Source organism: Anas platyrhynchos, chromosome 14 (assembly GCF_047663525.1).
Source record: "Anas platyrhynchos isolate ZD024472 breed Pekin duck chromosome 14, IASCAAS_PekinDuck_T2T, whole genome shotgun sequence".
Lineage (NCBI taxonomy): Eukaryota > Metazoa > Chordata > Aves > Anseriformes > Anatidae > Anas > Anas platyrhynchos.
Genome location: NC_092600.1, coordinates 10,488,532 through 10,501,848, shown reverse-complemented (window position 1 = coordinate 10,501,848; position 13,317 = coordinate 10,488,532). Strand labels below are relative to the sequence as shown.

The 13,317-nt window shown below is 40.2% G+C and overlaps 1 protein-coding gene across 2 annotated transcripts; it reads left to right on the top strand.

Annotated features, from left to right (window-relative positions):
* Nucleotides 1–294: 294 nt before the first annotated feature.
* Nucleotides 295–12,923, top strand: C14H5orf47 (chromosome 14 C5orf47 homolog). 2 transcript variants are annotated; one of them, XR_011803361.1, is made up of 5 exons: nt 295–795; nt 3,801–3,889; nt 5,399–5,501; nt 8,102–8,151; nt 9,134–12,923. XR_011803361.1 is itself a non-coding variant. In XM_072023313.1 (5 exons), exons 1-5 carry the CDS (start codon nt 1,868–1,870, stop codon nt 9,158–9,160), a joined length of 558 nt encoding a protein of 185 aa, XP_071879414.1. In that variant the 5' UTR covers nt 296–1,867; the 3' UTR covers nt 9,161–12,923. The 2 variants fall into 2 exon arrangements, 1 of the variants encoding a protein (XP_071879414.1); XM_072023313.1 differs by having other exon boundaries at nt 296–2,156.
* Nucleotides 12,924–13,317: the final 394 nt, after the last annotated feature.

Sequence of the window (13,317 nt, the reverse complement as noted above, 5' to 3'; positions counted from 1 at the left end):
TCTTAACCAAGGCTTTGTGATTAATGGACGTGACAAACTTTGTACGCTGGGATCAGTTTTTAATGAAGTTATTCGTTTGTTTCCCTCTGAGCTTCATTCCCCCAAGCTGAACACACTGGCTACCTCTCTAGGCCAAGCTGTCAGCTCAGGTCTTTGAAAAGGAAGGAGTGAGACATGAGGCTGTGGTGCCTTCTTTTTCTCTCTCATTTTTTTCATTTTTTTTTCTCTCTCTCTCTTTTTTTTTTTCTTTTTTTTTTTTTTTTTTTTTTTTTTTCTCCTGTGTGTGTGTGTGGCGGGGGGCGGGGGGACGGACAACACACACAGTCTCGGTGGTTATATTATATAACTACAACCTCCTTTTCATTCCATGTGCTTTGGATCCTGCAGTAGATGTCCTTTTATCATTGGGACATAACAAATTACCCTGGCAAACTGTCAGGCTGAGCTTCTGGAAGTTATTTCCCTCTTTTTCAACTGCATACACAAGATGCCTTTTTCCGACAGTGTATAAAATAACTGAAAATCCTGGGATACTTCGCAGAAGAGTGCTGTGGGTTTTTCCTTCCCCTTGGCTCCCCTGCCTACATCTCAGGTTCCTGCGGGGACACGGGAGGCTCTTGTTTGGTAGGTAAGGCTGCCATCTCGTGGGGTCCTTCTGCACAGCACCCTGCCTTGCCAAGGGGACAAGGGGACAGCAGCTCCAGAGACCTTGAGGGCTCTCAGCATTATGGTCTCTGAAAGCTGGGGAAGATTCCAGGGTGACAAGTTGCTGGTGCCATTCACGTGCTCCTGTTGGTGAGTCAGAACAAGTCTTCTCACGGACTTTAATTTGTAATGCTTTCCCTCCTGAGAGCTAAGGGTGCTGAAACACTGAGAAATAATACAGAGCAGTATTACAATGCTAAAGCAAAAATCAATGAGAGGTGTGCTGTTGTTTGAGAAATCCTGCTTGTCACTGACAATATGTCCTAACCACGGTGCTGCAGTGGGACTCATCTCGTTAGAGCCTGACAAGGAACGTCTTGCTGTAGTGGTGTCACACAATGCTCATCAGCTGTTGCTAGAAGGACAAAATGACAACAGTTAATTAAGATTCCATAAATGCTGGTGGCTGGAAACCCACCCACCCGTGACCCATGCACTGGCAGGTAGGCTGTTAGTTTGGGATATACTGGTGTGAAAACTCACGGTATTAACACAGGACCATAGAAGGGCCCACATGAAAGGGGTGCCAATTATTCTTCTTCTGGAAATTGCACCAAAGATGGACTGCCTTCAGCCTGGATTGTCAATAATTTGCATCAAATACATCAATATATGACTTCAGGCTGTGTCCTTTGTGCTAAACCTTTACTGAAAGAGGGTAGATTGAGATTAGACATAAAGAAATTCTCTACTCTGAGGGTGGTGAGGCAGTGGACTGGGTTGCCCAGAGAAGCTGTGAATGCCCCATCCCTGGACATGTTCAGGGCCAGGTTGGATGGGGCCCTGGGCAACCTGATCTAATGGAAGGTGACCCTGCCCATGGCAGCAGGGTTGGACAAAATAATCCTTAAGGTTTCTGCCAATCCAAACCACTCCGTGATTCTATAATGGTGGCCAAAGGCATTCCTGTGGAATAGGTTGCTATCTCATCTGAGGAGTGAGTTATAACCAGCTCGTAGTAGGCTCATCAAACCAGGGGAATGCTTCCTGGACAGCTGGAATTTTGTGAGAAACCATTTTTCTGTGTGCGTGACAGGAGGGGTGCTCTGCCGAGCCTCCACACCATGCCCATGTACCCCACAGCGCAGCGGCTGGGCACCCATTCCCTCAGCCCCCGCCTCCCCAGGCTCTCCTCAGTGCCCTCCCGGCCTGTCCGCCAAAGATGGAGCCTGGCTGCAGCCAGGGGAGGCCGCTTGTGCCACACATTTATGTCAACAGCTTCGGCTCCCACCGCTGCGGTTCCCTCATCCGCTGTGGCAGGGGCTACAAGTGGGCTGATGTGGGCCAGTCTAGGATCCTGCTTTCCCAGCAGAGCCCCATGGACAGGAGAAGGGGGCAGAGGGCAGCCAAGGCGCGTGGGGACAAGGCTGACCCCAAGGCATCGGGCGCTGCTGGCAGGGCGCAGGCGGTGGAGAGCTGTGGTGGGGTGAAGGACACCAGCCTGTGCCGTGGTACGTGTTGCTGGGCCTGGGGGCCTCCATGCCTTGGGAGAGCATGGGGCTGAGGTCAGGCCCTTGCCATGTCTTTCTCTTCTCAGGGGACACCATTTCCGTGTGGTGCTTTGGGCTGGCGCGTTGTCCCAGTCAGACTGTGCATGCTAGGAGGTGAATGTGGCACAAAGTTTTTTTGATGTGCTGTAGACAGGTAGGCCGGATATTTAGGGAGGGATTGGATCGTGGTGTTAAACTCAACATGAGTGAAAAATTCAGTCTTTTTGTCCCAAACTCTTACTCTGTTGAGCTGCAGTGTCTCCTGCAAGCCTGCAAGGTGAGGTGGCTGCAATGCAGCACAGCCCACCTTGTCTTTTCCTGGGATGAGGCCAAAAATAACCAGCATCTGTGGAGCTGCTCTGTTACACCTTGTAGTTCTGTGCCCTTTCTGCCTTTTCTGAGGAGATTCCCCTCTAACCAGCGTGTCACTGTGCTGCTTGCTCCTTCCTTGCTGTAACAGCCTAAAGATGTTTCTTAATTTTCTTTCTTTGTGGCTGGGACCAAAGAAAGTTGGGATGGGCATGGGTGTGGGTGCCTTTTATTTATTTAAAGCACACAAGAAAGATTAGGCAGTTTCCCGCTGTTTGCAGTCTGTTATGAAACATAGCTCTGCTGCACAAGATGAAATGGAGAGAAAATGGAGAGCGTGACCTGGCCTCTGGAGAAGAATCCAGGGCTGGGGGTTGGAAATGCTGGGTGACAGAGATAGGGTGGTCCTGAGTGTTGTTAACTTGTTGATCTTCAGCTGTTTTATTTTCTTTCCTTTTTTTTTTTTTCTTTTCCTTTTTTTTTTTCCTCTCCTTTTTAAAAGCCATTTTTCTGAAGATGACAAAGGGAGATGCTATATTAGGCTGTCATTAATAGCACCAGTTCTGCTGTTTTTTTATCTGAGTGATGGCAACCAGGGGCTCGGAGACAGCCTGTGACTACTGGCAATTGGAAGTCCTACTGCAATGATGTGACTGGCAATGGGGCTGTGGTGGCCTGGAGAATGCTGGTTTACCCTAAAGCCATGCTGCAGGAGGGGATGAGCCTGCAGCTGTGACTGTGTTCAACAACCCCACATGGATGCACCCTTTCACTCATCTGCATGCCTCGCCTGCCTGTCCAGCAGCTCCTGGGAAGCCTGCTGTCCTCACCCTGCTGGGAACTCATCCCAGTCCTTCCTCCTTGTGGCTGTGTGTCTCAACTCCAAGAGCCCAGCCTTGCTTCTCCTTGCTTCTGTTTTTTTAGCACTAGCAGAGGTGATTATTGTGATTTCTTGCCTCAGTGTACTCACCATTTCCTCCTTCAGCTGAAACTTTTGTAGCTGCCATACTGAGGAGATAAAAAGGGAATTAAAAGCTAGTTGTATTGCCCAGAAACATGTTGTCTTCATTTGTGGTTGCTGTACTGTTTTGAAATCTGTTTTGTGAAGTTTGTGAGACACCCACTTGCCACATGGTTATAATGTAAAAATGGGCAAGATGATGGCATGATGTGAGGACTGATGTTCTGTAACCTACTGGGACCAGAAATAAGCACCTCTGGAAGGATGGGATGCTACAGCTTCCTCAAGAATTTACTGTAAACACTCAGGATATGCTATCTAAACTCTCTTCTTAGATGACCTTCAAAAGGAGAAGCCTGACACCTTTGACTTTCCCTGCCCATCAAGAAACGTTGAAAAAGTAATTAAACGAAAGAAGAAAAAGGTATGAAATGTGGGAGCTGATTAGCTGCCTTTGCATTTGAGAAAATAGCTTCCTGCTTGCTCCATATATGTCTATGTGAGAGCATAAGGGAGATTAAAAGATTGAATTGGTAGTCTGTTTCTGAAAGCCTTACTCACAGAAAAGAAAAATGGAATTATTTTTTCTCTTTCAGGGCTTTAAAATTCTGGCTCTCATTCAATAAAGCTTTTAAGTATGTGCTTACCTTGAAGAACGAGAGTATTCTGTTGACTTGAAGCATGTACTGAAATGCTTTCTTGGATTGGGGCCAGGGTGCTGTACACCTTGCTTGGTGAAACCTGGCAGGAAAAAACTTCTGCACCTTCTCTTCCTCTTTTGTTTTAAGCAAAGAAATTCCACAGGTTACAAAAAAAAAAAAAAAAAAAAAAAAAAAAAAAAAAGTCAAGAACAATAGGTACTAATACTATAATAGTAGCAATATGAAATTACTTTCTGTTTCACAGATGTATTTCTGTTCCTGTTCAGTAGTTCAACAAATGCTTGAAATTTAAAAAGGCACATTTATTAAAACAGTAACCCATTATGAGATTTTGTAATGTGTGAGGTGCAAGTAATCAGCTAGACTATAATATAGTAATGTCACAGATACTTGATTTAAAACCAGAAAAATACTACTGACTTCAGAGGAACAGCTAATAACATACTATAATATCACTCTTCTAGTACATTAAATAGTCTTCAAAAAGAATGAGGAAAATGTATTATGTTTTAGCAATAAACGTCCATGAGAAAGGAATTATCTTTAGATTTAAACTAGTTTCACGGATGGGGTCCAGCAAAAGTCATAACGTTAGCATGTTAACAGCCATTTATATTTCTTAGTCTGTTTCTCTTTCTGAATGCCATTGTCAACAGTTCCAGTTTAATATTCTTAATGCACATTTGAAATATGCCCACTATAGCTGGAGTTTTATGCCTCTAAAATAAAGGTCATCAACATCTATAAAACAGATAAATACTGACTTGATATCAAATAGTCCAGGCCATTGCTATGCTGGGATCTGGCATGGGGTCTGAATTATGCCGTTGCTGAGGGATTAAGCAGAAAAGCTTTTTGCCCTGGTAAAAATGAGCAATCTTGTCTTATTCTCTCCCTCTCTCTCTCTCTCTTTTTTTTTTTTTCCTTCCCATTTTGGATGACTTTGAAGATAATTTAATGGCTCTGTGCAAGTTTCCATAAGTTCTTCTTATCTAGAAATCCGCAAGTCCTGGATAAACAAGAGTGCTAGGCCAGAAAGTAGGGTGATATCTCATGTGGAAAAATTATGGTATAATTCAAAGGTTTTTTTTACTTTTAAATAAGAGATGACTTCCAGTATATCCCATGTATATACCTTCCGCCACTCCTTGACACCCTCACCTCTAATCCTCTGACTTCGTAGTCATGCTGGAGAAGTCTGCCATATAGGAGATGTTTTGACACAAACTTTTTATATGCTTCATCGAGAAAAAATCAATTTTGTCTTTCAGTACAAAGTCTGGATTAAAGTCTGGAAAGTAATTTCAAAAATGCTTGAAGAAAATGAAAAGTTCAGAAGTCGACTGTCTGCTTGTAGTCAGTTTAATGGAGAAGGTAGGTAATGAACTGAGTGTATTTGCTATCCTAGAGAAAACAAGTTAATAATGCAAGTCCTCGAGGTTTAAGATCTCGAGGTTTAAGGTCCACTAAGCTGTTTGTTTTGTAATATGCTTTACAACTCAGAAATTACAGAATTCATTGCATACTTCATGCTCTTCTAGCCATATTTGAACAACTCTTATTTTTCATTGAGGGCCTTATAAAAAGTGTATTACTTGGGAGGAAGGACATCAGAAGTGTTTTCTGCAGTCTTTAACATTAAAAATATGAACATAAAATATGTGCAAGTTTTCCTGAACATGTTAAGTATATACATGTAATTAAACTGTTATTCATAGACAGGTCTAAGGCTGCACTTGGATGAATAATAATTTATTCCTTCACATTGGAAAACTGGAAAATAGTGGTTGGTTTCATACTGACAATAAATAAATTAGATGCTCCCCAAAGGTAACTGTAATACAATTTAACATAACCATCAAACATGTCCTCACACTGTGCCCTGAATGCAGCTATTTCATTACTGGAAAATGACTAGGGAATTAAAAGTGGTGCTCTGTACTGAGACAACTTCAATTAGAGACATTGTAGTTGCTGCACAATTTGAGATAATACAGTGTATGCTTACAAATGTAATCAGAATTTCTGGCCTCACAGTCTGATGAGTTTTTAGGAAAGAGAATATACTAATCTGTGAAGAGTTACCAGGTAAGTTAAAAATGGCATATTCATGTGCAGTGCTTCTGCTTAGTTTACATTCATGTTGACAGAAGTTTTCCACATATACATATTAAGTTATATACCAAAATGTACATCCATTGTTGCCAATATTTTATGTTCATAATGTATTATGTTTTGTACTGGTTACATTTACACATACATAATAAGAAAATACTCCTTCAAATTTCTTCTTCATGAGAACAAAAGAAGTGCAATTTTGGTTCAGAATAGAAATACATATACCCCAGTGGCCTGTTCTCTGCAACCTACCGTGTATGTAATTGAAACAGTAGAAGAAATTTGACAGCATGTCACAACATATTCTGTGACTGTTCTGTAAATGTTCTGCATTATGTGGAAAAGCACTGCTGTTTACTTTAAAATCATTTTCTGATTAATTTTGGTATAACAAGATACTGAACATTAATTTTATGGTATTTACATTCTTTATACCAATCATGATTCCAATGGCCTTTGCCATATTTTTACATAGCTCTCTCTCAAGCTGAGAAAGTCAAGACTACTAAATCTCTCCTCATATGGAAACTTTTTCTTAGCTCTGATAATCTTTACTCTCTTATCTTGGTCATCAATTGAAATGCTGTCTCTGCTTCTCTACGTGCTGCATAGTTTATCCATATTGCTCATTTGTTTGTGGTGATAAGAGACAGCAATTATTGGCAAGCCTAAAACTGTGTCTGACTTATGCCTGTACAAGTAAATACCTGTGATATCTAAGAACTCCACAGGGTCAGGCATAGGTACCCTTCCTGCTGAACTCAACCATTCCTGCTAGCCAGGAGAGGTGTTCCTGGGCAAGGTGGGTGTCTTTCACATCAGAAGTGTCTTAAGATTTTCTCTCTCTCTAAACCTGTTGCAGAAGTCATTATAAAACTGTGCTTTACTACCTAACTTGAAGGTTTAGTCATTAATGTCTATGTGACACTTAGCAGTCAGTGAAGAAAAAACGTCTTCTAGGATTTTTGTTTGCCTGCTTTAAGAAAAAGGAGAGTGGGAGACATGGATAAAGGACTAGAAGTCTTTTAGAAAGAAACTAGAAACCAAACCATATAATGTGTGATTGCCTCCAAAATTTCAAGTTATTGTAAAAAAAAAAAAAAAAAAAAAAAAAAAAGGTCAAGATTTCTGCTGGTACAAGATCTCCTAGGTGGATTTACCATCTCAACATAATGGTTCCTAATCTGTTTTTCTGTTTGTTATGGATACGCAAAGTACTGCTTTGTCTAGCTTGTATTTATCTTGGCATTGAATAGACAAGGCCCATTCCCTTTTCAGATACTTACTTCTTTTTGTCATCAGGAGAGAAATCATTAGCTATATATGCAATTTCCACTGATTCTTTTCTTAAAAAAGAAACAAGCAAGCAAGCAAGCAAACAAAAAACAGCCAACCATGCAACCACCACCACCAAAAAACAGCCAAATACCTATTCTATCTTTAACTGTAATTGTATCTCATTTTTCAGGAGCTTTAATTGAGAATCTACTATTAAGCCCTATTTAGCTGAAAACCATCAATTCTAATACCTTCTTGCTAATTAGCAGATTTTACACAACACCAAATCAAGGAGATAAGTCTGCTATTGATCTGAATTTTTCATTAAACAAGAAGAAAATGGAATAATTCTGGAAGACATTTAGATATGGATCAACAAATCTGAATAAACTTGCTTCATTTTCTAATTTTTTTACTACATTAATAGAGCTAGAAAACTAATGCTGCATTTTATTGCCTCTATAAATAGTTCTATTGAGAGAAAAAATGTATGTGAATTCTAATGCTACCTAGTTAATCCTTGAAATGCTGCATGATTAGATTCAGTGTGACTGAAAATGGTGATGATTCTCCCACAGGCAATGATATGAAGCAAAGTTCACAGAATGAGACATTCTCCCTGGACAGGGTATGTATATAGTCCATTAATTACCAAGCAAGCTTAAAATGATAAACAAAATAATTAAATTAAAAAGATGCACTGATACTCTTTAATGTTATTAATATGTGCCAGTCTTACACTTCAGTATTACTGATGTTGGGCTCAAATATTTTTCAAGATTGTAGTCATGTTTGGGAAGCAGAAGGGTCTGTTCTCAGCAGGAAGTGTTGTATGCGTTCCCAGCACAGCGAAGTGGATTTTGCCTTCACAAAGGCATAGTCCCTGTTCCCTCACTTCAGTTCTTCATGTGTGTGTAGTAATGACTGTTCTTGCCTGTTCTGACCCAATTCTACTCTAGGGCTGGTTCCCTGATCTCTGTAGCTCATTAAAGGCTTTCTCACTGGAGTGAGGAAATGTTTCATCACATACGTTCCCTCCTTTAACCCCAAAAGATTACTAAATGTCTAAAAACTTGGGTCAGTGTACATAAAATATACTGAAATGTGCTATCAACTTACATTGCTATGCACAGCAAGTATTAGAGGGGAGATGCTCAGTCTGTAGAGCACAGAAAAGTACAGCAGGTAGAAATGGTTTAATTTGTAAACTGTATGGTCATGTGAACTCATTTTTTTTTAGCTCTATGGATGCAAAACATTCTTCTGTGATCCAGTGAACAGTGCTGGTTGTTGGCGTTAATAACACTACTTTCTCATCAGAAATACATGTAGGTCTGTTCTGGGAAGTGAGAGCATAGCAGCTTGGAGAAATAGCAAAGCTTAAGGCTACTTAGATACTATGGAAGCTTCCCATGAGCTCTAACTGTCCATGCATGTAGGTAAGTGGCCTATGTCCAGGCTGCCTACATGTGCAATGTGTGCCTTAATAAACAAAATCTTCATGTGATGAAGTACAATCTAAAGAGAGTCTATTTGTTATGCTTTGTATATGACTTTTTTTTCTGTTAATGTAATGTACCACTTCACTTTTGTTGTCTCTTTTTCTTTAGGAAGAGTCCATCTTCGGTTGGGTATAGCAAGAAAATAAAGGAAGATTCAATCCAAAAGGAAATATAAAAGTAGTGAAGTTGTTTGTTATGATCTAGTTCTTACTGAAATTGGTGGCAAGACTACAAGTGGTTTCACTGAACACTGTTTTTCTGTTGTTTGTTTGGCATATGTGTTTCTACTGTTCAAGAGGTTTGTTTTTAGAGTGGCTTAAACAGCTCTGTTGTGAAATATTTATTTGAAGTCATTAAGTCTAGTGTTTCACTTAGTTATTAGATTTGAAAGCTTTTTAATGAGCATAATATTGTGACAGTTTGCTTGCAAAAGAATAGAGACACACATTTAGTGTTGACTGTGTATATTTATTGGTTCTTTTTGTAGCTTGTCAGAATCATAAACAAACATAAATTCAGTAAAGCAGAACTCCACACAAGATATATAGAAACACTTTTGTTCCTAGTGATTTGAATAATTTTGATTTTATTATATTAAAATAACACACAATTACCCTTCTGTTCATTCATCCATTTATACATGAACCTCAGCAAGTATTTTGAATATGAAACCAGGTGAATGTTTTCTGCCTTACTGTTCATCACAAAGCACGTAATAATATCATCATAATCAGAAGGTGCTGTTTATCTAGCTGACTTCCATAACACAATATAATTTTCTTCTGTTATGGAGTTTTATAGTTGGAATCTTGATTGACTGTTAAAACCTTTTAAACTAGCAAATTGTGTAAATGGAACATGAAGACTGCATAAAAGTAGTATGTATACAGATTTCATCTCTATAGCTAAAACATTCACCTGTCACAATTAGACATCTTTGGTTTCAATAAAAGGATGGTTTTCTCATTGCATAATGTCTTAGTGTTTGCAGATATAATGACTGGAATGTCAGAGTGTTGAGCTTTAATAGTATGCCAGTGACTGTGTCATTAAGCAGCAAAGCATTTGGAAGGGTTTAATCTTTGTTTACTTAATAGTAAAACTGCAAATATGGAACTAGAATGTGCCTTTCTGATGACAGTTTGGGCATCAAGTTTTTTTTCTGATTTGTGGCTGAGTAATATTCTGATTTTACTTGAAATAGTTGACATTTCAGCTTGGAAAAGGAAGTGAGAAAGCAAAGTATTCAGTCAAGATGTGATCATTTTTCTGGCAGAAGAAAAATGTCATAGTTCTTTGGTATTTTCAAAATTCTTGTTTGGAGTCACACATTTATTTATTTATTTTTAATAAAGGAGATAGTCCTCCTCATCCCCCACAGTTGTATCAATGAATTGTTGGCGTGAAGAGTAGCTGTTTTATAATCCCAGACTGTAAATTGTGGAGCTGCTACTCTAATGTTTCTTTTCTAGTGAACTGCAGCTTCAGTTGGTACCTTTATTAGCACAGTCTTAAGTGGCCCTGGAAATGAAGCTTTTGTGTTTCTGCTGTGCTGCTACTTTTTCATCCAGGTGCGATGGCGATTTGAGGGGAGGGCTCATGCAGCATCAACCTTGCCATGTAACTTTATAGTTGTTAACATGCAGCTGATAAAGAAATGTCTACTGCGTTCCTTATTAATCCCAGCAATCTGTGTTCTTACCTGCTTGTCTTAGTCCTCGTCCAACATGCCTGTGTTCTGCCTTCACCTTGTTTCCACCTCACTCAAGAATGCAGCTCATGCCCAGAGCAGAAGGTGGTGAGCATCAGTCCTTCTCAGCCTGTGAGGTGTGTGAAAGTTCAAGGAAGGGATCAGCAGGCCCTTCCCCCAGAAACCCTGTGGTGGTGGCAATATAATTGGTTGGGATCCACTAATAGAAAAGAATCTCTGATTGGCAGCACTCTGAAAGGGATCTTACATTTGAAATCACTTTGGGTTAGATCTCCTAATGTAGCAGGGCAAAAAGATACATGGTGATTTAAGTTTAACTTCTAACTCTCTGTGTAATTTCTAACTTTTCTAGGTTCAGTTTCTAACTCTGTGCCTAGCTTTCCACTCTAGTGACCAGATTTCAAAGGTACTGTTATGAATAAGGGTAGTTAGAGTAGTTAAGCTACCAAAAAAAAGAAAAAAAGAAAAAAATTGAAGATCAAGCTCAGGATGTACAAAGTAGTCCAGCTGACATGCATACGATCATCATCCACTCAGATCCCTGCTGCATTTTTTTTTCCTTCATAAGACCAGTTAATTATAAACTGCAGAAGACAAAGTAAATGTTGTGTTGCATTAAAATATTCATATATAATCCAAGTAAGTAGCATCTTCAACATGAAAAAAGGGAGTTGTTTGTACAGGAAGAACTTTATTTAAACCCTCTTTCTTAAAAGAAATCAGAAATAAATAGGGGAGCCTCAGGGCACTAGATCATACACTTGATTCAGAAAACAACTGACCCTCCTCTGAAGTCCTTAATCATCACTGCAGAAGCAAAACCAAGGGTCATACTGTCCTGCTGTGGTTCCTGGGTAGTGGTGTTGTTCTTTCACATTCTTCAAAATGCATATCAGTTACCTGAAGTTTTTAATAACAAATCTCACTTGGAGTGTGAACTGAAGCAGATGTGCGAATATAGAGGTCATGATTTGTCTTTGCTTTGCAGCCTTTTTTCTCAGTACCTATATTACCTTTCTAAGCAGTACAAAAATTCTAGTGAATTCTAGAAGTTCAAGAACAATTTTTAAGCTCAACCCTGTGAACATATTGCAGGGGATCTGAAGAGGTACGTTGCGGTACAGAGGTGGGAGGGAGCAGCCAGGGCTTACAGAGTAGCTGAAGGCGCTGCTGCTGAATTCCTCTGATCAGTAAATGCTAGTGTCAGCCACTTGCCTCAAGTTCTTAGAGTTGGTCTGAATAAGTATTCTTTTGTAGCACATTTTTATAAATACCGATGACTCTATAGGAAGCTAAGTAATGCAGAGTAAGGCATTCAGTTACGAATTTACTGGTAAAACAAAGTTTAACTGGAAATAGCACATCTGCTGGGTCTGAAATGTTTTGATTGAAAGTTTTCCCAGATGGTGAGTTCTTGCCAAATGAGGTCCCCTGGCTCCTGGAACACTTCTTGGCAGGTCAGCCCAGGATACGCTGCCTCTTCTGTCTGCCCAGTGACACGAAGGAGTGTCCAGGGCTTGGGGGCTTGAAACTCCAGCCCTTGGTGTTAGGCTACCGCTTCCAAGCTTATGTAAAGCTGTAAAAATCATGAAAATCCAAATCTGGAAGTGCTAAGAGGCTTGGCTGGAGGCAGGACCGCTGGAGCTCCTGCACTCCCTGACATGGAGCTGTGACTTTGGGCAGGCTTCCCGGGACAGACCTCAGCGACAAGGCCTCGCCAGAGCCAGAGGGTCCTGGGAGGTCCCCCAGCTACTGCGCTGAGCTGGTGTTTGCAGATGCTGCCCTACTGCCAGACACAATGTCACTGATCAGCTGAGGCTTGGTAACTCAGGGAATTGTGTTCTGGAAGTGTTTTGATGTTTCTGAAGTGACCTTTCTGGGAATTTCCACTTTGCAGGCATTTTCAAAAGAGTTTGTTTCCTGCCTGATTTGGATCAAAGCCATGATTCAGATAAAAACCCATTTCCTGCAAACTGGCGGCTTGGCTTGCCAGGCAGCTAGCTCTTTCAGCTCATGACCCATCTGCTCTGGTGCTGAGATGAATCAGATTCCTCTGCCCTAATCCTGTGGCCTGTGAGGTTATAACTTGGCCATTACAATCACCAAAGCTAATAATGTTTCACCATTGATTCATTCCATAAAAAGATTTCAGCTTTTAAGAAAACTTGGGAGCAGGATGTGGAGTTTCTCCCATGATCAGATTTCAGGAAAGTATAAGGTGACCTTTGTCTTCACTGGATGTTTACATCAAGTAAATGTCTTTGTCTTTAGGGCCCTTGCTAGTAGTCAATGTTCATGTTTTAACTTCAAAGCTCCTAATACAATTTTGCATGGCCTCTGACTAAAGAATACCCTTCAGCAGGCAGTTCAGTTCTATTTTTTTATCTTTTGGGAAGTGACTTAAAGCAAGTTTTGGGCATATGTGACATTTTATGTATGTGTGCAATAGGTCTTTATGTATGAAACAAACATGATGCAACTTTGATTTATAGCTCTTGTAAATAATTCTTGGTGACTTAGGCAGGTTTGTGTAATATGTATATTTTCATTGCATAAGCACTTATATAACTACAACAACAGG